Source organism: Artemia sp. Qi Xiang Cuo, chromosome 3 (genome assembly GCF_049724085.1).
Source record: "Artemia sp. Qi Xiang Cuo chromosome 3, ASM4972408v1, whole genome shotgun sequence".
Classification (NCBI taxonomy): Eukaryota; Metazoa; Arthropoda; class Branchiopoda; order Anostraca; family Artemiidae; genus Artemia; species Artemia sp. Qi Xiang Cuo.
In genome coordinates, this window is record NC_142796.1 from 2641766 (window position 1) to 2668268 (window position 26503).

Genomic DNA, 26503 nt, shown 5'->3' on the forward strand with positions numbered 1-26503 from the left:
AAACCTTGACTATTTTCATGTTGAGCAGTAAAATATCTCCAAAAATCCCTGGGGTACTTTATTGGGCCCGCTTCATACTATGTTTTGTCTTAAGAATCCCACGTAATGTTTTCGTAATAATCTTGTTCCGTCTATCGGTCTTTATGATTTTCACTGCATTAAAAAAGCTTTCGACGACAACGTTGGAGAAAGGAAGAGAAAGCACAAATATTACCGCCAATTTTAGGTTTTCGTATAGTTCGGATCTGGAAGAGTTTTTCTTCGAAAAAAAAAACAGACAAACACAAGTAGATAAACTCATCCATAATTTTCAATATTTTAAATATTGATAAGACTTTGCTTCATCCGCTCGTGTTCGATTTTTTTTCCATCCCATGATAATTTCCCCTAATTTCGAATGAAGGGTTGGAGAGAACGAGGCCGTAGTAAATGAGCTGATACAGGGTCAACCATTTCTGCATATTTATAAATGTCAAAATCGAAACGAAATTCAGTTTGAATCTCCTGTACAGCTTCGATGTAAGAAGATTGTGCGGCTCTGAGGATCTTTTCAACTGCGTCTTGGGGTACACCAGGATCTGATTTTAGCCCCAAGAGGGAGTTCTGCCCATTTGGATCCAGATAATACTTTCGAGGGGAAGGTAAAAACTTGGGCCATTCTCATTAAGTTGAAATGCATTTGTTGACTTCACATAGTCCTACTTTATAAAGCTCAAAGACAATTCCTTGAAAAGACATTCAGTCTCTAGTTTTAGGCGATAAAATGGTGGTTTGTCAACTTGAAAAGCTACATTGCATTCAGAAGAAATCCCAATGCAAAGGAAACAAATTCAGACATGTTCATGATTAGGTTCAGATTTCTGTATACAAGCTCATTGAGCTCTATTGGATAATCAACTAGTAGAAGTTTGCAATAGGCACTAAGAGCATTCAATTGTTTCGAAATCCTGCCCACAGCAGCTTTGACTGAAAGCCATCGTGTCCACACAAACTCCAGAATCTTATACATGTCAACTTGGCAGAACTTTTGAAATTCAAGGGAAATTGTTTTGCCTCTTGTAACTACGAACCTCTAAGAAACAAAAGAGCCTGTCAATTTAGATAGATTTTTTATACATAGTAGTTGTTCCATTTTGTCATTTATCAAGTTAATTTTTTTAATCAAAGTACTGTAACCTAATTTCATAACAACTTTACAGATATGTAGCACATAAGACAAGGGGATATCAATGAGTATCAACTGGCTTTCAATCACCTTAAAATAACCATCTTGCAAATGAAAACATTCCTTATTGACAAGAAAGTCATGATACCACTGAAAGAACAAAATGTGTGAAATGTCAGTAAAAGGTGACAGATCACCTTGTATCCCAAATTTATTCAATTTTTGGTGTCATAGGGTAGCAGCAGCTTTTGATCGCAGTTCAAATATCGAGAATCAGCATGAGGCAGGGACGCTGTGGAAACAGGAAAAGGCAGAGAAGTTTTAATGAAAATATCACACAAATTGCTATTATCTGGATAACTAACCAAGTTTTCGGTGAAGGTGCAGAAAATGATTATCTGACAAAAACATCTCATTTATTACTATACATTATTCAGTCTAATGTGCTCTAGAGATACAGAGGACAGTCCAGTAGAAGCAGAATATAAAAAACTATTTTCTTAATGTATATCCTGGTTATACTTAACAATACCTCTGCACCTTTGACTGCAGGGGTCCATAATTTGCACATATACCAGGTTTCATTCACCCCTCTTCTTTTGACTTCTAAGCCAATTTAGTTGTTATCGTCGTCTTCTAGAACGCTCCATTCATCAGAGGCAAACATTCAAACATAAGGAACCTCCGAATTGACTGTGCAAAAGATCCTTAACTCACTTTATGGCGCGTTCAGACTTTCACCTTTCTAGAAAAAAGGCTAAAAAATTATTTCCGTCTATTTTCTTTTTTGGGTTGGAAGAGGATCTTCTAGGGCTGAAACCCTAGAAATTCATTAAAAAATCCAGAAGACTTGTTAAAATCTCCAAATCCCTAAACAAAAAAATTTGCCCCTAAAAGACCTCAAAAATCCCCATTATAGGGGGGAAACCCCTAGAATGGAAACACTGACTATTACCTATAGTCAGATATAATATCTCAATATTCCATCTTTTGACTAGTATCATAGGCAGCACAATAGCGCTGCCTAAGTAAAGACCGATGTTGACCAGGGCTGTATCCAGGTTTTTTTTTTGGGGGGGGGGGATGTTTTACACAGGAATTTTTTTCGGGAGGGGGGGGGGAGGTTTACACAAAAATGAAAACCTCAGAAAACGCATAAACAATTTTTTTTTACCCATTTTTGTTTCATTTTGACGAGTCGGACAAAAATTTCAGGGGGTCCAAACCCATAACCCCCTTCCCCCTGAATACAGTCTTGATGCTGACACAATGATTTTTTTTCTCTTTTAGACCATGGCACTTATAGATGGAATTCACGTAGAAACTTTGAAAGGGGTTCATTCGATTAGAAATTGCAAGTTTTAGTGCACTTTTTAATAGTCGAAAGGATTAGAGGGCAACTGCTCTTTCCCTCACGCCCATTATTTCCCCAGGCAGATCCAATCAAAATTTTGAGAACTATTTCGTCGAGCGTGATTTAAAGATCCAATAATTATGTCTTTGAGTTTGACAGCCTCCCCCAAAGCCCTCAGGGCATGGGTTGTAAGTTATGCCCCGGGAGCGTATAAGGTTCTTATAGAAAAGAGGGTTGTATAAACTGTGGAGGGGGTTGATTTTGTTGGAAATAAGTTGTAGCGCTCTTTTCAAGTCATTATGATCGGTGGGCAATTTATTCCCCCCCCCCCACCCCACCTGATATGAGTGAGGTGGGGCTTTGGAGATGACTATGACATAAAAATGAACATAAATTAATTTAAAAAACTTTATCCTCGAAACAAGTTTTTCCGAGAAAAGTAAAGAGCTCTATTAAACCAAAAAGGAGTAGAAATAGAGTCAAATAATCTTCCAAGCGCAAACTATCACAAATCACCGTCAATAAATAAATGAAACCCAAAACGAACAGAAATTACAATAAAAATTTACGAGTCAAACACAAAACGAACAATAATTAACATATGTAGGGCTGACAACCCTTATGGCTTCTCAAGACTAGATCATAAGTTGCACTTTACTGAAAACAAAACACATTTCAACTGTTTTTACTTTTTTGATTTTAATAAATAAAAAAAATATTAAAACTATAATTATTAAGTATCAGCATATGTACATTAAACTGACCATGGCCATTTGATGTTGCTGTTGTTTTTTTTTCTATAAAGTGTAAACTGTGTTCTGGTCGCTCCAACGCTCCATTCATCAGAGGCAATCATTCAAACATAAGGAACCTCCGAATTGACTGTGCAAAAGATCCTTAACTCACTTTACGGCGCGTTCAGACTATAACCTTTCTGGAAAAAAGGCTAAAAAATTATTTCCGTCGATTTTCTTTTTTGGGTTGGAAGAGGATCTTCTAAGGCCGAAATCCTAGAAATTCATTAAAAAATCCAGAAGACTTGTTAAAATCCCTAAACAAAAAAGTTTGCCCCTAAAAGACCTCAAAAATCCCCATTATAGGGGGAAATCCCTAGAATGGAAACACTGACTATTACCTATAGTCAGATATAATATCTCAATATTCCATCTTTTGACTAGTATCATAGGCAGCACAATAGCGCTGCCTAAGTAAAGACCGATGTTGACCAGGGCTGTATCCAGGTTTTTTTTTTGGGGGGGGGGATGTTTTACACAGGAATTTTTTTCGGGAGGGGGGGGGAGGTTTACACAAAAATGAAAACCTCAGAAAACGCATAAACAATTTTTTTTTACCCATTTTTGTTTCATTTTGACGAGTCGGACAAAAATTTCAGGGGGTCCAAACCCATAACCCCCTTCCCCCTGAATACAGTCTTGATGCTGACACAATGATTTTTTTTCTCTTTTAGACCATGGCACTTATAGATGGAATTCACGTAGAAACTTTGAAAGGGGTTCATTCGATTGGAAATTACAAGTTCTAGTGCCCTTTTTAATAGTCGAAAGGATTAGAGGGCAATTGCTCTTTCCCTCACGCCCATTATTTCCCCAGGCAGATCCAATCAAAATTTTGAGAACTATTTCGTCGAGCGTGATTTAAAGATCCAATAATTATGTCTTTGAGTTTGACAGCCTCCCCCAAAGCCCTCAGGGCATGGGTTGTAAGTTATGCCCCGGGAGCGTATAAGGTTCTTATAGAAAAGAGGGTTGTATAAACTGTGGAGGGGGTTGATTTTGTTGGAAATAAGTTGTAGCGCTCTTTTCAAGTCATTATGATCGGTGGGCAATTTACTCCCCCCCCCCACCCCACCTGATATGAGTGAGGTGGGGCTTTGGAGATGACTATGACATAAAAATGAACATAAATTAATTTAAAAAACTTTATCCTCGAAACAAGTTTTTCCGAGAAAAATAAGAGCTCTATTAAACCAAAAAGGAGTAGAAATAGAGTCAAATAATCTTCCAAGCGCAAACTATCACAAATCACCGTCAATAAATAAATGAAACCCAAAACGAACAGAAATTACAATAAAAATTTACGAGTCAAACACAAAACGAACAATAATTAACATATGTAGGGCTGACAACCCTTATGGCTTCTCAAGACTAGATCATAAGTTGCACTTTACTGAAAACAAAACACATTTCAACTGTTTTTACTTTTTTGATTTTAATAAATAAAAAAAATATTAAAACTATAATGATTAAGTATCAGCATATGTACATTAAACTGACCATGGCCATTTGATGTTGCTGCTGTTTTTTTTTCTATAAAGTGTAAACTGTGTTCTGGTCTTGAGAAGTCATGGGGGTGGATAACCGTACTCTTGTTAATTTTTGTTTGTTTTGAGTTTGACTCGATTATTTATTTTAATTTCTTTTCGTTTTTAGTTCTCATTCAGTCTTTGGCCGGTTAACATCTTAAATAAAAAAGTACATTTCACGAATTACCTGTTTACTTGTGATAAGCCTAGGCATGGAGCCAATTTAATTTTGCATAGAATTAAATTTATTACGCTAACATCTGATTAAACAAGTAATGAAATACCTTGAAAAACTCTACCTGTATTTTGAAGATTGTGGTAATGCAATCATTCTGTTAGCATTGTTAATGCAGTGGGCTATTAGTGGCCAATGAAATGAACGGATAGATAATAACCAGTCCATGATGATGTCACAGTAACTAAGGAAAATATAAAGCACTTTTGAACCCAGTGGCATATATTGATTTGAGATTGCCTTCTTTTGGAATTTTATTTGCCGTAATTGTCCAAGAGAATGGGGAGAAAGAGAAATGATAAGAACTGATGGTGGGAATGAGAGTGTTGATAAATCCAAGGAAAGTCTAACGTCAACCCCTAAAACTAACAGGGGTTAAAAATCTCACGCCGGAAGATTCTATTCTGAATTCGATTAACAAAAGTTTACGACAAGAATGTGAGAAAACAGTTGCAGAAAATATTCTGGAGTTGTGGTAACTTTACAATCAGACTAGAAGAAATTAAAGAGTCCCTATATTGTGCGAAGACAGATTTGCAAAATATATAGATAACTGTTCGTGAATTTGGGGAAAGATGCACGCGTGTGGAAGGTTGTTTTGGAATGTGGTATACCGATCTATACTGATACTGATCTATGTGATATACTGATCTATCGTCGTAAGCAAAAATATCATTAAAAGAGTGCTGAATGAGGTATTGGAAATGAAAGTGAAGGATATTCCACAATTTTTGGTGATAGAAGAAGCGATTAATTTTATCAAGATCAATGTTACAGATTATAAGGATCAATAGGGCATGAAATAATGAAAAATGCAAAAAATTAAGAGGAAAGGAGTTGCAGTTTGGAAAACTAGTGATGATATTGATAGAGAGGTGCGCCAAATTAGAAAAGAACTGTCGTTGAAAAGAAAATATTTAATGGAGAGAGGTATTGAATAATGGATACCACCCGTGGTATCACCGGTTCTTTCTGTTAAATCTGCATTTTTTTATTTGGGAGTTGATATGAGTATGCATATCTACCGGTTTTTTTATTAGTTTTGTTTCATTTTTATTTTTTATGTTTATTTTATAAAGATAGTTATACTTCCTCGGATGTTGTAAGATGTAGAAGTTATTTGGGGAAGTTGGGGTTTTCTACTCGTCCTTTGACCTTCTCTTGCCCATATTTGTGCCTATATTCGGTTTTTATAATGGTTAATTTAATTAGTAAATTAAGAGAAATAGAAAGGAGTCCACTTGATGTGTGTGGATTGATAGATTTTGATGTCATCATCAAAATCACATCATCGGGATTTTGATGTAAGTGAGAACGTTGGATGTGTGGATTCCTGGTTTGCTTTTTTGTGCGAGATGAGTGATTGGAAAAATATGAGAGACAATGAAATTCTGTAACATGAACCGTGAAGGGAAAAACATATCATATAAATTCCTTGATGAGCTATGTTTTAAAACTGAGCCGAATATCCTGGTGCTAACAGAAACTTGGTTTTGGGATTATAATTCTGCTTTATTCGAAATAGAAGGTTATCTGTATATGCAAAATTGGGCACTACGCCAACGTAGTGGTTTAGCTGTATGTGCAAAAAGTGGATTTGGTGTGCAATCTAGGTCGGATTTTGTAGCTAATTATAAAATGAAATTCCAGTCTATGGTTCTTGATGTAAGTAATGCAAATAATAAGTCTATGGTTGTAGTGATTTAGAGGTCACCTTCAGGTAATGTCGAGGAGTTTACCGAACTAATAGATTAATTTTTGGGAAAGTTGCCACGTTCAAGAATGCCATGTTTTGTTTGTGGAGATTTAAATATTCATTTAAATATGGTTGATGAAAATAGTAAGGTAAGACATTTTAGTAACATAATATTAAGTTTTGGTTTTTATCCTGCAATTAACACATCCACACGAAGTGACAAAAACTTTGGAGTCTAAAATTGATAATATTTTTGTAAATATTAATTATTTGCGCCCTACAGTAGTTATTATTAGTTTATTTGACCAGTTTGGGGTTGCGAGATCTTTACCTGGAATAATTGGTTCTAAGACGAAGAACAAAAGTGTGTCAATGGTACCTTTTATAGATGGAAATGTGCTTTTGAAGTGTAAGCGGAAGCTTGACAGCGCAGATTCCGATTTTCTTCAGGGTAGTACAGACATTGATACCAAATTTGGTAATTGGTATGAAAAAGTAAAATTACTATTTCAAGAGTGTTTGGAGTTTAAAGAGATCAAAGCAAAGATATAAGTTATCAAACATTGGATTACAAAACCATTTCTAGCCTTAATGGAAAAAAGGCCAATGATTTATAAAAGGTGCGTGACTCAAGGTTCAGCATCTGATAAAAAATATTGTAAAGAATTTAATAGAAAGTTAAAAAGTCTTTAAAGAAATGAAAATGGATTACAATCAAAAGAAATTTAAAGATTATGAAGGAAGCCCGGCTAAAAGTTGGCAACTGATTAAGTCGGTAATAAGCCCAAATAGTGAATCAATAATTCCTAGTAATGCGCCATGGGAGTCGGACAGTGGTGTGGTTAACAACTTGTGTACCAACTTTTCAGAAGTAGGGCTAAAAATATCGACATCTGTGGAGTGTATAAATGGTGATAGTACATATCAGAATTTATATCCTGAAGCAAGTGACATAACGATTTATCTTCAACTAGTGAGATCGCATGAACTTGAGGATACTTTGAAAATTATGAAAAAATTGGCTGCTGGAATGGACTTTATACGTTTCAAATATTTCTAAAAATTTACCCAATTATATCTTCTCATCTGTTTTACTTTTAAATCAATGTTTTGAATTTGGAATGTAGCCTACCCTAATTGCTTGAAAAGTGTGTTGGCTATTCCTTTTTATAAAGGAGGTGATAAGGAGGATATGAACTGAAGTGATTTCTCGTATTTTTGAGAAATTGGTTTATAGACGATTGATGGAATATTTTGAAAAAAGAAGTTGTTACCCTCTAGTTAATTTGGTTTTAGAAAAAATAAGTCTACAGAGCATGCTTTATTATTTTTTACTACATTTGTTAACGAGTGCCTAGATTCAGGTTTAAAGGTGATTTCAATTTTCTGGATATTATGAAGGCTTTTAATTGTGTTGTTCATTAGACTTTATTGGTTAAGCTTGAAAATACTGGAATCCGTTTTAAAAGTTTGAAATGAACAGCTTCATTTCTTGAAGGAAGAATGCAAACAGTACGGCTGAACACAGTCCTCTTAGAAGAGATGGTAGTAAAGTGCGGTGTGCCACAGGGGTCTGTGTTGGGTCCCCTGTTATTTTTTGTATACATTATTGATCTAAATGGATGTCTCAAACAACTGTCAACGCCAAGGTGCAATGATGGCCTATTGTGAGCAATACTTTTAAGTTTTGCTGATGACAATCAGTTTACAATGATTGCGAAAACAGAAGCGGATTTAAAAAATGACATGAAACAAAGAATGGTGATAATCGAAAGGTTGATGTAAGTTGTTAATCAGAATAACTCAATGCTTATGTTATATGACATAATTTCAAATTACTATACATTGATTGAACAAATTGAGTTAAAAAATAGACGTATAAAACAGACAAGTATTGTAAAATATCTTGGTGTCGTGGTAGATGAATGGTTAATTTTTAAAGATCATATTGCTTTTATAAGTACTAAATTAGCCAAAACTGTTGGAATTCTCCGGAAGCTAAAGAATTTTTCCCTTCAAAAGGTTATTAGAATGATATATTTTTCTCTTATCCATCCATATTTGTTGTGCTGTGTTACGGTTTGGTCTTCAACATCCACTAGCCATTAATATCCACTCCTTGTGTTACAAAATGAAGCTGTAAGAGTTTTGACCACTGATTTGTCCCAGAATTCGGTAAGATCTGGGCATCACCAGTAAAAAATTTTGCCATATTTTGGTTTGTTTCAATTTTATGTAAATTTGTTTATGCATAATATTTTTCTAATTTGTTACCTGCATGTTTTTTGGAATTATATAAAGAAAGGGGATATAGTTATGAAACTGGTAATTATAAATTTGTTAAAACGCCGGTTCCGATTCCTATCGGATCTCAGTTTTCTATTGGGTATATTGGCCGTGAAGTCTGGAACAGGCTCACGGTGGAAGTAAAAGGTAAGAAGGCTCTTGAAGAATTCCGTGCTTCTTTGCAAAGTATTTGCTCTAACCAGTATGGTAAACATGTATAGAGTGACTGATTTGGGAGTGAGTATATGCTTGTAGGTGTTAAAAGAGAAATTGATTGGTGTGTTGATTAAAGTGAGTGTCGATATGTGTAAGGAAGCATGATGAATTATAGAGTTTGAGTTTGGGATTCCTTTAAGTTCTCCATAAATATATTATTTTCATAATTGTTGGTTTAAATTTAGTAGGGGTGGGGGAGGGGAAGAGGAGTCAGAGTTTTTTTTTTGAGGAAGTGTATTAGTAGCTGAAGTGTCCTTTTTGGGGATGGGGGCGTGTCAAACAAGCTAATAGGCGTTGGGACCTATTTTGATGGAAAGAGCTAATGTTTAGGTTTTTTGTGTTAGTATTATATGGAGATTTCAATGTTGTGTTGTTTTTTTGTGTGTGACCCATTTGTGAATAAAAAATAAAAAAATATTTATTTATATATTGATGAGGGTTTGTGGTTGTTTTACGCTTGAAAGATTATTTGACTTTATTTTCGCTCATTTTAGGTATATCGGAGTTCCTTACTTTTCGCTGAAAAACGTGTTTTATGGAAAAAGTTTTTTTAAATAAATCTTTTTGAATAATGTAGTTGATATGAAGTTTCAACTATTAGGCTTTATCGGGACGTCAAAAATTCAAAATACGTCTAAGCACACCAAAGCACTGGTAGTAGATATAGATTGTGACTCTTTTTTTTTTCAGAGGCAAAACAAAAATCTGGTCCCGTAGTCAGAGGTGAAGCAATAGAAGCAGCCACCGTAGCACCATCTATAGCCATATCTCAATTGTATGATACTTATGCAGAAAGAACCTCTTCTTTACCACCAATAAAGGTCAAGCTTACAAAAGAAAAGCAACAGGAACTGAAAAAAATTCTCAAATCTAATTTTAGTAGGGAGCATGAAACTACAGACGATTTTTATACAAAGATCCCATTGCAAGAACATGAGTTTCCAGTTCCAAAGGAAAATTTAGGTAATGAACAGACATCTTCTGAGCTGGAAGCTAAATTACCAATAATCCCCGATAAGCTTAACTCTTCAAAAATAATCATTCCATTTTCGTTACAATCAAATAGTGCTAGTAGAATCCCAAGCAATATCTATTCAAAAATTTTTGACAAAGTTCTAAGTTCAACAGAGTCAAACTCCAATCAACAAATTCATTGGATTAAGGATTTTAACTCAATACGGAAACGCATAAAAGCAAGTGAATCTCTGGAGTTGTTTTTAAACAACAGCAGAACAATGGTTCAACAAGTTGATAATCCTGCAGATTCTCAATCTCTTCCAAGATCTTCTTGGACAGATGATCCAAGTCATAGCGAAGAAGACTATCTAAACTCATATATTTCTCATCCCTTTTTTGAATTGGTAAATTCTTCAGCTAATAATCAAGAATCTTCAACAAGATAGAAAAAAGAAGAGGAGAATTGACAAGAGTATTCTCCACACTCCAAACATCTACTTTATTTTACCCACCACTCATCTCTAATGAGCTGTATCATTTTATTTTTGGTAAAACATGGAACCATAAAAGAACTTTGTCGAGCCGTTTAGCATAATTTCAGGTAACTCGATGATTCCAATTTTTCTGAGACTGAAAGAAACAAGTTAGTACCATGGTTTTGAATGAAGTTAAAGAAACAAGTCTAGTAGCATAGCTTTTCTACCAAAAATGTTATTTCTAGGATTCCAAGGCTAAGAATCGCAGTACCGTATAAAATTATTACTGTGCTGTTCTTTTTATTTAGGTGCCAGTATTTTCAGTAGGGTTTTTCCTTTTAGAAGGATGGTCTTCCTACTGTCCTTAGGGAGTGAACGCCTGCATTTTTTTTTTTACTAGAAATTGCCGAGCAATGTGTTCAAAATTAGCCCTGACATTTTATACATTCCTGAGTGCAGGGACGTCCTGAGGCTCATTTTATTGGGGGGAGGGGGATGGATCTTCATAAATTTACCGAATCGCTACCTGATTTATACCGAATTTTCTGCAGAAATCAAGAATTTTGCTCAATTTCAGCTTATTTTGCAAAATTTCTGCCAAAATTTCGCCTTCGGTGAAAATTTTACCGAATGCAAGAATATTTGCGGGGTGCCTCACCCCCCCCCCCCTCGGGAAGCCCCTGTCTGTGTGTGCTTTAAAGTGCCTCTAGGTTTGTTTTGTGGTGATTGGCTTTAACAGAACATGTTTATAGAAATTATTGAGCTCATGTCTACTTGTTTTTATCTTTTTTTATGCATAGACTAAGGATTATCAGCAATTGTATTGAACTTGTACTAGTGTTCACTCTTACAAGTTGCTCCTACTCTTTTGTCTAGACCCAATTTTTGGTGAAGATAGTTCGTATTTTATTATTTTTAAGTTGGTGAAGGTCCCATCTCTTCTGAACTTCTTTAAGAGTTGTTAAGTTTTTGTTTGTGGTTATAGTGCATACGAATGGATTGTTTTGTTCAGATTTTGTCAGAATTATAAGATTATTTATTTTGATGAAAAAAATGCAGTTAAGGTTGTTTTTATAGAGACCTGCTTAAAGTACCAGTGAAAATGGAAATGAAACAACGTCGTTTGAGTTGGTTATGTGGAAATTAAAAGAACCATTTTTACATTGAGGAATTATGAAAAGCTGAAAATTCAGATTTTAATGTAAAAGATGTCTATCAGATAGGCTTTCGATAGTAATGAGATCTAAATAAAAAAAAATTAGAAACATAAGTGAGAAATAAACAAATAATGTGCTAAAACTGTACAGCCTCCCCTTTTGTTTTTTGGACCGGTTCACCTCCCTCTGTAGTCAACGAAGCAGCATGTTTTCCCGTAAAAGTGTCTAATGTCCGGTAATTTTTATTTTCTCACGATTGATCCTTAGACAAATTATTATGGCTATCCGACGGCCTATAAGTAACTTCTGATAAAACGTCACTTTGCGAATTTCCCCAACGAGTTTTCATTAGTATGCGAATTGTTTTTGCAACATCTTGGTAATATTTTTATCAGCCTCCCTACGGGCCTGTCTTTCTTCCTCTACATTTTCCTCTATTATTTTGTATAATTTAGAGGTGTATTCTTTTCGCGGTCTAGAATTTTTGTTAATTAATAGAAGAACCCTGCCAATAATTTCCATCTGAAATTTTGTTAGTTCTTTATTGTTTTAAAACATAAAGTCGTGTGACAGATTCAAACTTCAGCGTAAAGAGCGAGGTATTGAGGAGGGGACAGCCCCTTTTATATACGGAAGAATTTCTGTTCGTTTTAAGTTATAATGTCGCTCCTTACTTTCAGTTAAAAAACTAATTTTTTTTATTTAATTTCTGAATGTTTTTGAATTAATGCAGTTTTGATTTTGGTTCACCCTACATGAATAATTAAAACGAAATTTGCATACTAATTTTACTTTTTTGGCTAAATGGCTATCTCGAAATTTTGTTCTGACGTAACTTAAGAATTAACTTACGTAACAAACTTCTGTATTCATATGTTTTATTACTTATATTAGGGAGTTTGCCCCTTAGTCGATACCTTGTTCTTTACGCTAAAGTTCGAATTTTGTTCGAATTACAAACCCCTGAATCACAAAGGCCGGGTAATTAGAATAGATAGCTCTTTTGAAACTACTAAAAAAAACTTTAGCGAAAAGGGCGAGGTATTGACTGGGGGGCGCACCCCCTCATATACGTAATAATTTCTGTTTGTTAAGTTTTAATGTTGCTCCTTACCTTCAGTTGAGAAAACTAGTTTTTTATATATTTAATTTCTGATCGTTTTTGAAATAATGCTGGGAAATCCGGCGCCCCCTTCATAGAATTGTCCCTTTCCCCCAAGGAAACATCCTCCGTGGAAGGATCCTCTCCAGTCACGCCCTGCTCGTACACCCCCCCCCCCCCCATCAGAAATAAATCCCTCCTGAAACGTCTTTATACTTCCCATTAACCAATACTATATGTAAACAATGGGCAAAGTTCATAACTTCCAGCCCTTCCCTCGGGAACTGTGGGGGACGTAAGTCATCCTCAAAGACATATTTATTAGATTTTCGACTATGCTGAACAAAATGGCTATCTCAAAGTTTTGATTGGGTTACTTTGGGAAAAAATGAGCGAGGGGGGGGCAAGTTGCCCTCCAATTCTTTTGGTCACTTAAAAAGGGCACTAGAACTTTTAGTTTCCGTTCAAATGAGCCCTCTTAAGATATTCTAGGACTACTGGATCGATACGATCACCCCTGGGGGAAAAAATAATAACAAATAAACACGCATCCGTGATTTTTCTTCTGGCAAAAAAGTACAATATTCCACATTTTTGCAGATAGGAGCTTGAAACTTCCGCATAAGGGTTTTCTGATACGCTGAATCCGATGGTGTGATTTTCATTAAAGTTATATGACTTTTTGGGGTTGTTTCCCCTTTTTTCGAAAATAAAGCAAATTTTCTAACTTTTGATGGGTAACACTAAACTTAATAAAACTAATATATTTGAAATCAGCATAAAAATCTGATTCTATTGATTTATCTATGGGTGTCACAATTCCGGTTTTAGAGTTTCGGTTACTATTGAGCTGGGTCGCTCCTTACTTACAGTTCGTTACCACGAACTGTTTGATTGTTTTTTTTATTACGTATATGTTTTTACGTATATGAGGGGGTTCTCCCCTTAGTCAATACCACGCTTTTTACGCTAAAGTTAAAATTTTGTTTAAATAACAAAGGCCGTTTAAATAGAATATAGAGCTCTTTTGAAAGCACTAAAAAAAAACTTGAGAGAAAAAACTGAGGTAATGACTTGGGGGTAACCCTCCACATATGCGTAATGATTTTTATTTGCTGTGAGTTCTAATGTTAATTATTGCTTTCAGTTGAAAAAACTTGTTTTTTATTATTTAATTTCTGATCGTTTTTTAAATAATGCTGGGAAATCCGGTGCCCCCTTCATAGAAATGTCCCTTACCCCAAGGAAACATCCTCCACGGAAATATTCTCCCGAGTAACCCTCTCCCCCCGCCCCGCCCCCCCACCAGAAAAAAATCCTTCCTGAAAATATCTGTATACTTCCCAATAACCAATACTATAGGCTATGTAAACAATGGGCAAATTTCATAACTTGCAGCCCTTCCCCTGGGAACTGTGGGGGATTAAGTCATCCTTAAAGACATATTTATAAGATTTTCGGCTATGCTGAACAAAATGGCTATCTCAAAATTTTAATTGGGTGACTTTGAGAAAAAAATGAGCGTGGGAGGGGGCCAAGCTGCCCTTCAATTTTATTGGTCGCTTAAAAAGGGCACTAGAAGTTTTAATTTTCCTTCAAATGAGCCCTCTTGCAATATCATAGGACTACTGGATCGATACGATCACCCCTGGGGAAAAAAACAAAAACAAATAAACACGCATCCATTATCTTTCTTCTGACAAAAAAATACAAAATTCCACATACTTGCAGATAGGAGCTTGAAACTTCTACAGTAGGGTTTTCTGATATGCTGAATCCGATGGTGGGATTTTCATATAAATTTCTATGACTTTTAGGGGGTGTTTCCCCTTTTTTCAAAAATAAGGCAAATTTTCTCAGGCGCATAACTTTTAATGGCGAAGATTAAACTTGATGAAACTTGTATATTTGAAATCAGCATAAATATCTGATTTATTTGACATATCTATTGGCATCAAGATTCTGTTTTTTGGAGTTTTGGTTACTATTGAGCCGGGTTACTATTGAGCCTTACTTACAGTTCGTTACCGCGAACTGTATATATATATATATATATATATACATACATATATATATATATATATATATATATATATACATACATATATATATATATAGATACACATATATATACAGATATATATATATATATATATATATATATATATATATAGTATATATATATATATATATATATATATATATATATATATATATATATATATATATAATATATATATATATATATATATATATATATATATATATATATATATATATATATATATATATATATATATATATATATATATATATATATATATATATATATATATATATATATATATATATATATATATATATATATATATATATATATATATATATATATATATATATATATATATATATATATATATATATATATATATATATATATATATATATATATATATATATATATATATATATATATATATATATATATATATATACAGTCTCGCGGTAACGAACTGTAAGTAAGGGAGCGACCCGGCTCAATAGTAACCAAAACTCCAAAAAACAGAATCTTGATGCCAATAGATATGTCAAATAAATCAGATATTTATGCTGATTTCAAATATACAAGTTTCATCAAGTTTAATCTTCGCCATTAAAAGTTATGCGCCTGAGAAAATTTGCCTTATTTTTGAAAAAAGGGGAAACACCCCCTAAAAGTCATAGAAATTTATATGAAAATCCCACCATCGGATTCAGCGTATCAGAAAACCCTACTGTAGAAGTTTCAAGCTCCTATCTGCAAGTATGTGGAATTTTGTATATTTTGTATATATATATATATATATATATATATATATATATATATATATATATATATATATATATATATATATATATATATAATAACTTTGGATTTATTAAAACTAAATGAAAAGGCACTATGCGTTAGCTGGTTGTCAATGAGACGTCTCAGGAATATCTCACGAACGACTAAGGGCATTTAGTAGAAACTTTAAAGGCTACTACTATTGCTACAACTGCTCTTACAATTGCACTAAATCAAAAGAATATTTATTCATCCAGGTTGTCGAAGTAACATAGGCTAGATACAATATTTCAGGAAGGGTATTAAATTTTATCTTTCAGGGAAGCCTGAGGAGGTGTAAAACTAAATCGTAGGATGCTATATGTTTCCGATTTTCCCAAAGGACGTATACTCTGGAAAACTGTCCAACATATAGATAGAAAGCCAAAACATATATTCTCATGAAGGAAAAAAAAATATTTACAATATATTTTTTTTACCAATTAAAAAGACTGCCAATTAAAAACGAACAGAAATCAATTTTAAAAAATCCAAAAATAAGTTTTTCAAAGAAATGTGAAGACCTACAAGACCAGAAAACAATTTGCCTTTACTGAAAACAAAATATATTTTAGATGTTTTCTCTTTTTTAACTTTAAAGTAATGTAAACTTTCTACATAAGTTTCTAATCTATATCCTACTCTACTCTTCAGATATCCCTCCGGGATAACCTGACAACCTGGATGTACTTAAGCTGTTCTGATTTAGCTCAATAGTAGTATTAGTAATAGAATTAGCACCAGAAGTGGCAGTAATATTAGCAGCCCTGCGAGTTTCAGATTAAAACCCTAAGCTGTCGCTGGTATTTCTCTATTATACCCCTTTGGTAACCCCCATGTACATAGTGTGTTTCTATTCAGTTCAAAATGGCCCTTACCGCTCTCTGAAAGTTTGGCTTATACCCTTGGCATTGGCATTGTTACTTCATAGTAGCAGAAGTAATGGTAAGAAATATGAGTAGTGTTAGTGACGTGAGTACTAGTATTACTAGCAAGCAATAATAGTGCCTTTTTTGTCTACTACAACATCCCCTCCTCATGCCCTGATAGATTCAACTCAATACTTTAAGCTATTTCTGATATATTGCTGAGACGTCCTGCTGATCACCTGTATTTAGAAAATGTGCTTTTATTAAGACGAACAGCCCCCTCAACAGTCTCTGGAAGTTCTATATTATAATTCTTTGAATTTTCCGTTAACCCTGTTAATATTATTACTACCAGCGCTAGTAGTAGTATATACATAGTGCTTTTTATTAGTTCTATATGCCTCTCAACATGCCCTGATAGTTTCAACCCAATATTTTAAGCCGTTCTTGATGTACTGCTGATACGGCTTTTTGAGAGCCCGTACACAGCGTGATTCAATCGAATTCAACATAAACCTCAAAATTTCTTGAAAATTTCTCCATAATAGTCTTAATAGTAGAAATAGTGGTCGTAGTATGCATACAGTACCTTTTGTTTGGTTCAAAATCCCTCTTGACATGCACTGAAAGTTCTAACTTAATACTCTAAGCTGTTCCTAAGATATTGATTCTATGCCCTTTTGAATTCCCCCTTAACATTCCCTGGAAGATTCACCTTAATACTGTTAGATCAATAAATGTAGTAATCGCTGTAGTAGTAGTAGTATTCTTGTAGTGTCTTTTGATTAGTTCAAAATCCGCCTTAACATATCCTAAAAGTATCTACTTAATCAACGCCCTTCCTGTGATATCGTTGCTAAATGATTTTGACAATCTTTAGGCTCATAGTGTGTTTCGATGTAAGTCAACATCCCCCTAAACATTTCCTGAAAGCTTCACCTTAATACCCTTAGCTTCATTAGTAGTAATAGTTGTAATAGTAGTAACAATTTGCCCTGGAAGCTTCAGCTTGATACGCTAAGCCGTTCATAAGATATTACTGATATGCCCTCTTGACAATATGTTTTAATTTGCCTTTTGGTCAAACAATTTTTTCCTTAAACCTTCCCTGAAACTTCCAACTTAATTACCTTGGCCATTTTTTAGATGTGCTCTTTTGACAACCTACATGCATACAGTTTGTTTCGATTTAGCTATCGTAATATTATGACTAATTTTCCAATTTTAATACCCAATATTTTGTTCAATTTCTCCCTTCATAGCCCTTGTAGTACTAGTATCATAGTAGAAGTAGTAGAAGGAGCAGCAGTAGTAGCAGTGGTATTAGGCACATATTGCCTTTTGGTCAATTGAAGATCTCCCTCATGGTCCCCTGGAAGACTCAGCTTGGAATAGTAATCTGCTCCTAAGATATTACTGATACCCTCTTTCTATAATCTGCATGCACATAGTATGTTTTGGTTTAGTCCAACTTTCTCCTCAGCATTTCCACACATTGTCACCTCAACATCCTCAGCCTTAGTAATAGTCGTTACAGAGGTAGTAGATGTGGTAGCAGTTTTAGCAGCAGTAGTAGCGTGCAAATCTTACCTTTTATGATCAATTGATCATTCCCTTTATGCTTCCCCAAAAGTTCCAACTTAATATATTCAGTCAACCTGAGATATGCACTTTTGACGACCTATACGCACATAATCTGTTTCGATTTGGGTCAACACCTCTCTTAAAAGTCTCTGAAAGTTTCACCTGAATACCCTTGGTCGTATTGAACACTAAAGGCCAAACATGCCGTCTTTCCAAATAACTAAAATCATAGGCAGCGCGCTAACGCTGCCTAAGTAAAGAACGATGTGGGCACAATGTGTGTGTTTTTTTTCCTTAGCCGGGCACTTCGTATCGAAGTAGTTGTCGTAGAAACTTCGAAAAGGGCTCATTTGATTGGAAATTGTAGTGGCTAGTGCCCTTTTTAATAGTCGAAAGTGATTGGAGGGCAACTAGCCCCCCCCCCCACGCCCATCATTCCCCCAAACACATCCAATCAAAATTTTGAGATAGTCATTTTGTTCAGCGTAGTTGATTTCCCTATAGAAAATATGCTTTTGAGGAGGACACTCCCCCTTAACCCTCGGGGCAAGGGTTTTAAGTTATGCCCTGAGGGCATATAAAAACGATGTTAGCACAATGTACTATTTATTATTTTTTCCTTTAGAGCAGGGTACTTCATATTTAAGGGGTCGTCGTAGAAACTTCAAAATGGGCTCATTCGATTGGAAATTGAGAGTTCTAGTGCCCTTCTTAATAGTCGAAATTGATTGGAGGGCAACTAGCCCCCCCCCCCACGCCCATCATTCCCACAAACACATCCAATTAAAATTATGAGATAGCCGTTTTGTTTAGTGTAGTTGATTTCCAGATAGAAAATATGTTTATGAGGAGGACACTCCCCCACAACCCTCAGGGCAAGGGTTTTAAGTTATGCCTTGAGGGCATATAAGGTTTTTATAGAAGCCGTTGTCGTAGAAACTTCAAAAAAGGCTCATTCGATTGTAAATTCAAAGGGCTGGTGCCCTTTTCAATAGTTGAAAGTGATTGGAGGGCAACTAGCCCCCCTCCCCCACGCCCATCATTTCCCGAAACACATCCAATCAAAATTTTGAGATAGCCATTTTTTTCATTGTAGTTCATTTCCACATAGAAAATATGTTTTTTGAGGAGGACACTCCCCCAGAGCCCTCAGGGCAAGGGTTTTAAGTTATGCCCTGGGGGCATATTAGGTTTTTATAGAAGGCGTAATCGTAGAAACTTCAAAAAAAGCTCATTCGATTGGAAATTCAAAGGACTAGTGCCCTTTTTAATAGTCGAAAGTGATTGGAGGGCATAGCCCCCCCACCCCCGCCCATCATTCCCCCAAACACATCCAATAAAAGTTTTGAGATAGCCATTTTGTTCAGCGTAGTTGATTTCCATATAGAAAATATGTTTTTTAGGAGGAAACTCCCCAAAAACCCTCAGGGCAAGGGTTATAAGTTATGGCCTGGGGGCATATAAGGTTTTATTGAAATCTTTGTCGTAGAAACGTAAAAAGGGCTCATTTGTTTTGAAATTCAAAGGGCTAGTACCCTTTTTAATAGTCGAAAGTGATTAGTGATATTTTTGTTGTTGTTGTTGTTTAGACCAGGGCACTTCGTATCGTAGGAGTTGTCGTGGGAACTTCGAAAAGGGCTCATTCGATTGAACATAGAAAGGGCTTATGCCCTTTTTAATAGTCGAAAGTGATTGGAGGGCAACTAATCCCCCTTCCACTCCCACCCTCCCATTTGCCCATTATGTTTAAAAACTAAATGTTGCTTTAAGATTAAATCAAAATGCACTGTGATAATGCTAATTCCCAATAAGGCATCTCAGCAGTATCCCAAGAACGACTGAGAGTATTATGTTCAAACTTTCGTTGCTACTTCTGCTCCTAAGATTTAACCAAATCAAAATAGCGTAAGTGTATCCAAGCTATAAAAAAAAATAAACAGATTTTTTTGTGAATAGTATCAAGTTTTCCATTTCAGGCCAACTAGAGGAGGTATGAAACTAAATTAAACAGTACTATTTGTGTCCAGATTTATAAAAGGGTGTATGTTGTTAAAAATTGCTGACAATGTTTTCCAGCATATAAATCACAGGCCAAAATATCAAGTCTTAAAAAACTAAAAGATTTAAACCATTATTTTCTTTTTCCCTGAAAAGTCTATGTAAACATAAAACAAATAGAAATAAATTAAAAAAACTTTTTTCGCAAACTAAGTTTTTCAAAAAAAGGTAAAGAATTCAATTAAACCAAAAATTAGCAAAAATGAAATCAGGTGATCAACCAAGCATGAAACTATCGCAAATCAGCATCGATAAGTAAATGAAACCCAAAACGATCAGAAATTACAATAAATAACCGAGTCAAACTGAAAACGAGCAAAAATCAACATAAGTTGGGCGCAAAACCCCTATGCCTTCCCAAGGCCAGAACAAAATTTGCACTTTAATGAAAAAATACAAATGAATGTCCATTGTCAGTTTAATATACATATACCGATATTTAGTAATCAAAATGTTAATATTATTTGATTTATCAAAGTTATAAAAGTAAAAAAAATTATATTTTCTTACGCAAAGTGCAAATTTTGTTCTGGCCTTGGGAAGGAGTAGAAAAGGGGGTGCCAGTCCCACGCCCACACCATATATGTGCATAGAGTCCCTAGGGAGAACAAGTGGTTAATGGGGACAATGACTTAAATTTGCAAGGTCGATTTATTTGTTTTTTTGGCAAAGCGCACGCTCTCAGCGAATGTCAAGGTCGATTTATTTTTTGTTTTAGGCAAGTGCACTCTCTCAGCGAATGTAAAGTGGTCCAGAAATATGAAACAGGATTTGTTGTTGTTGTTGTTTTGGCCAAGTGCACGCTCTCAGCGAATGTCAAGGTCGAGTTATTTGTTTTTTTGGGCAAGTTCACGCTCTCAGCGAATGTCAAGGTCGATTTATTTGTTGTTTTGGGCAAGTGCACGCTCTCAGCGAATTTCAAGGTGTCCAGAAATAGGAAACAGTATTTGTTGTTGTTTTGGCCAAGTGCACGCTCTCAGCGAATGTCAAGGTCGATTTATTTGTTGTTTTGGGCAAGTGCACGCTCTCAGCGAATGTCAAGGTTGAGTTATTTGTTATTTTAGGTAAGTGCACGCTCTCAGCGAATGTCATTGTGTCCAGAAATAGGAAACAGCATTTGTTGTTGTTCTTGTTTTGGCCAAGTGCACGCTCTCAGCGAATGTCAAGATGTCCAAAAAAAGGAAACAGCATTTGTTGTTGTTGTTGTTTTGGGCAAGTGCACGCTCTCAGCAAATGTCAAGGTGTCCAGAAATAGAAAACAGTTAGATCACGTGTGCCTTTCTCAGCCAATCAGAGGGCTCGGTTGCATATTAGCGGCGGAGTGAATATAAGGAAAGGATTTTTGGTATAGTTTTTTTGTTAGTCTGTGAATAGAATTCAAAGGAGTGAGAAAAGTTTGACTTTACTCATTTGGATATATATGTTTGTGGTGATGATGAGTGGAATGTTTACCCTATTAGAAGTTGATAGTGGAGTTGATGGCAATAATACAAGAGCACCAAACATTGCGGTGGAAATCACGAGAGGATCACGGCTTTGTCTGGAATGGGATGAAGTATATGCAAGATATGTGATATCCTTGAGCAAATTTAAAATGGAGGATCATTTATGTTTCGCCGCTAAAGTTGATATAGCACATGTGAATAGACTTCAATGTGCTTTAAGTGCATTAGTGAAACATATCGAAGACAATAAACTCTATCGCTAATTGTACATGCTTAGTATTATTGTTGTAATTATTCAATAAAATTGTTTCGAAATGGAAAATGTTCCCTTTCTTTTCGGTGCAGGTTAGGCTAGGACCAGGCTAGGACCAGTCTAGAGTCAGCAGTCAGAGTGAAAGGATTGAAAAATGAATAAATTTGAGAAAGAGAGAATTAGATCAAATCTAGTGTTTATGGAAAAACATTTGATTTTGGATGATGATTTTCTCGAGTTATCTCTTCAACGCAGGATATTCTCTCGTCAGGGAACACTTGACAATATAATGAGGAGTGATTCTCCCCATTGGACTATTGTATGAAACTTTTAAAATGTGACTCAAGTGCTTATAGTTAATTTATTGATATATTAATAGGAACAAAGCAGAATCATATCGTCGATATACTTTTGAAATCATTGCCAATAGATTCAATGTAGATGGCTCCCCCGCCATTCGAAAGAGGTAACGTCACAGAGCTACTCCTCTCCCATTCCTCCACCCTGAATTTATGGAGCGAGGACGCTCAGTTTCGTTTTAGCTGTGAGTGAGTCAAGTGACATTGGAAACCAGAAAATGTTCTATACATGTCCATTGTGCATGTACACTCTTGGCAGTTGGACTCAATGTGAGAATTGTACAATTATTGATGACTAAAGTGAAAAGTGCAAATTATTTAATCCTTGTAAATTACATAGAGGCTATGCAGTACAAATTAAAGGATGTAACTCTCGTCTTGAGGAGGTGTGTGACTCTCACCCTATAGGGCACCTGTGTTCCAACTGTCCCTATGATAAATGTGATCAGTGGGAGAATACTAACCCCGCTATGATTGGAAAGAATCCTAAACGTGATTTTAGTTTATTTCTAAGAGATTGGTATCGTCGTGGATTTAAATTATTCTTGGAAGAGGAATCTGGTCTACGATTCAACTGTTGGGCTAACAAGACAATTTGGTTTCTACGCCATCGTTGTGACGACACTGCCTACTATGACTATAAACCAAGTGATTTTTTTTGCAGTTACTGAATGTGATTCACCATTTGAAAACACTGTATGTGATATTGCTTCAAATAGACAGATTGAAACTCGTGAATTTCATAATATGAATGCAAATAGTATCATTGACTATACAAAGAGATATGTCAAGAGTGAAGTTACATTGTACTGTAGAAAATGTGACCCTGACTTTGCACTCACTCAAGATCAATATACAGTGAATCCAAATGATTTACCAGCATTAGTGGTTCACGACAGCTGCCTATACATCGAAGAAGAAGAAATCTAAAGTGAAGATTTAAAGACATTGTTGTATATATAAATGCATTTTATTAATAAACAAATTCACAAACAATTTTTAAGCACTTTTCTCTTAGGGCACTGAAATCAATACTGTATAGGTCTGAGAGGATATTTTCCACTAGAAAGTCGTTCAGACGTGGATTGTCACTATAAATGTGGAGAAACTGCTTGTAAGTATATACGCGACATCGGAACACAAAATATAGTAGTGCATGGAAGCCACAGCTTTTAGTCGTTATATTTATATATATATATATATATATATATATATATATATATATATATATATATATATATATATATATATATATATATATATATATATGTATGTGATATATATATATGGAGATGTCTTTCGTTTCCGACCTGAGTGGAAACTGATAAGTAGAAGGCTATCTTATACTCGTGACATGACACCATAAATGGGCATAGAGTCCCTAGGGAGAACACGTGGTTAATAGGGTCAATGACCTAAATTTCCAAGGTTGATTTATTTGTTGTTTTGGGCAAGTTCACGCTCTCAGCGAATGTCAAGGTGTCCAGAAATAGGAAACAATATTTGTTGTTGTTGTTGTTTTGGGCAAGTGCACGCTCAAGGTGACTGTTATAAGCTTTCAGAAATAGAAAACAGTTGGATCACGTTTGTCCTTCCCAGTCAATCAATGAGTTGGTTACGTACCGCTTCTGGGCCATTCAGAGGACGTGTTACATATGGTTTTCCCCTTTACATAACAATTCACCCTTGAGATTTCGTATATAACGGGCTAGTAATGTTATTATAGTATAAGAAAGTATTTTGACATAGTTGATGACACAAGAATGGATAAATTTGACTCTTTTGAAGCCTTGGCAGCCACAATTAGCAATGTAAGTTCTGATTTAATACATTTTCATTTTTTATTTTCAAAATAAAATTATTTTCCTTGATCACCCTCCAGTATATTCAGTTAAATCCCCTCCCTCCTCCCACCCTAATACAAACATCACTATGCAATCTTTATACTCGATAGAAAACATAAAATATGTTCTTTTTACCCTCAAAACCTAACCTCTCCCCCATTGTTTTACAACCGAAATTCTAGAAAAAAGAAATAATTATCTTTCCTGCTATATTTGGACTTTTCTCAATTGTAATCTTTTCTCTAACTGAGACATCCGTCGCTGTTGTTATTAACCCGCACTGGTTTGACACAAGGCTCCAGCGCGAGGCCTATAATTAGCTCTGACCCTTTTTTAACGCACTTCCTGTTCGTTAGCAGTTTAGTTTCCAAAGATTTCACAGATTCAAAAGGATGCGACTAAAAACATGTTTTTATTTATTGGATAACTGAAAAAAAACCATAGCTTAGATCAATGCTTCGATGTTTGACTAAATATTCACATTTTCAACGTTTAGTATTAGGGTGGATTTTCTTCAAACAGCTTAGAAACAAACTAGGCTGAATTTTGAACGGCTCAGTGAGCCGTAATTCTCAAATTCAAAAGGATGCGATATCTTTCGGGGGGGGGAGGGGGTATTTTTCCATGTCTTTTCTCAGGGATATTTTCCGTGGGGATTATTTTCCTCGGACCTGTTTTTTCTGGGGGTGGGGTAAATACCAGCTACCGAAAAAGGATATGGAAAGATAAAAAAAAAATACCGCTAATACTTTAAATGCATCAAACAAGGCATGCTCAATGCATATTAAAACCAGAAAAGAACAGAAACGCCAAAAAATAAGAAATTCTTCAAACAGCTTAGAAACAAACTAGGCCGACTTTTATAGGCTGAATTTTGAACGGCTCAGTGAGCCGTAATTCTTCTTTCTCAGATTCAAAAAAGGATGTGACTAGTATATTTCATGAAATTTTTTTATGTTGTGCTTTCTTAGAAGTAACATAGAAGTAACATTCAGAAGTAGCAAGTTTTGCTTAACACTAACAAACCTACTCATCAAAGTAATGATATTTTACTTTAATACTAACATACTTTTACTGAACACACACAAATTTCTCTTAGAAATAATATTTTTCATCAATGATAACACTTTTTTTGTTCGAACTAGCAAGTTTTCTACCAAAGCTACCAAATTTTTTCGTAGAAGTAACATTTTTTTATTGTGATAACAACTTTTCTGTCAGAAGTAGCAAGTTTTGCTTAACACTAACAAATATTCTCATCAAAGTAACAATATTTTACATTAATACTAGCATACTTTTACTGTACAAACAAAAATTTCTCTTTGAAATAATATTTTTCCTCACTGATAACACTTTTTCTGTTCGAACTAGCAAGTTTTCTACCAAAGATACCAAATATTTTCGTAGAAGTAACATTTTTTGATTGTGATAACAACTTTTCTGTCAGAAGTAGCAAGTTTTGCTTAACACTAACAAACCTTATCATCAAAGTAATGATATTTTACTTTAATACTAACATACTTTTACTGAACAAACAAAAATTTCTCTTAGAAATAATATTTTTCATCACTGATAACTTTTTTCTGTTCGAACTAGCAAGTTTTCTACCAAAGATACCAAATATTTTCATAGAAGTAACATTTTTTTATTGTGGTAGCAACTTTTCTGTCAGAAGTAGCAAGTTTTGCTTAACACTAACAAACATTCTCATCAAAGTAATGATATTTTACCTTAATACTAACATACTTTTACTGAACACACAGAAATTTCTCTTAGAAATAATAAAATATTATTTCTAAGAGAAATTTCTGTGTGTTCAGTAAAAGTATGTTAGTATTCAGGTAAAATATCATTACTTTGATGAGAATGTTTGTTAGTGTTAAGCAAAACTTGCTACTTCTGACAGAAAAGTTGTTATCACAATAAAAAAATGTTACTTCTATGAAAATATTTGGTATCTTTTTTAGAAAACTTGCTAGTTCGAACAGAAAAATGTTATCAGTGATGAAAAATATTATTTCTAAGAGAAATTTTTGTTTGTTCAGTAAAAGTATGTTAGTATTAAAGTAAAATATCATTACTTTGATGATAAGGTTTGTTAGTGTTAAGCAAAACTTGCTACTTCTGACAGAAAAGTTATTATCACAATCAAAAATGTTACTTCTAAGAAAAAATTTGGTATCTTTGGTAGAAAACTTGCTAGTTCGAACAGAAAAAGTGTTATCACTGACGAAAAATATTATTTCTAAGAGAAATTT

The 26503-nt window shown here is 34.7% G+C and overlaps 1 protein-coding gene across 4 annotated transcripts in view; it reads left to right on the top strand.

The window, feature by feature from the left end:
* The window catches only part of LOC148953651 (uncharacterized), a 32917-nt gene extending 21168 nt beyond the window's left edge, over nucleotides 1-11749 (top strand). For all 4 annotated transcript variants that reach the window (XM_089086754.1, XM_089086755.1, XM_089086756.1 and 1 more), the window contains one exon: nucleotides 9966-11749. In XM_089086754.1, coding sequence (XP_088942880.1) covers nucleotides 9966-10678 — 713 coding nt within the window. In that variant the 3' untranslated portion in view covers nucleotides 10679-11749. The remainder of the gene's footprint in view (nucleotides 1-9965) is intronic.
* The last annotated feature ends 14754 nt before the right edge of the window (nucleotides 11750-26503 follow it).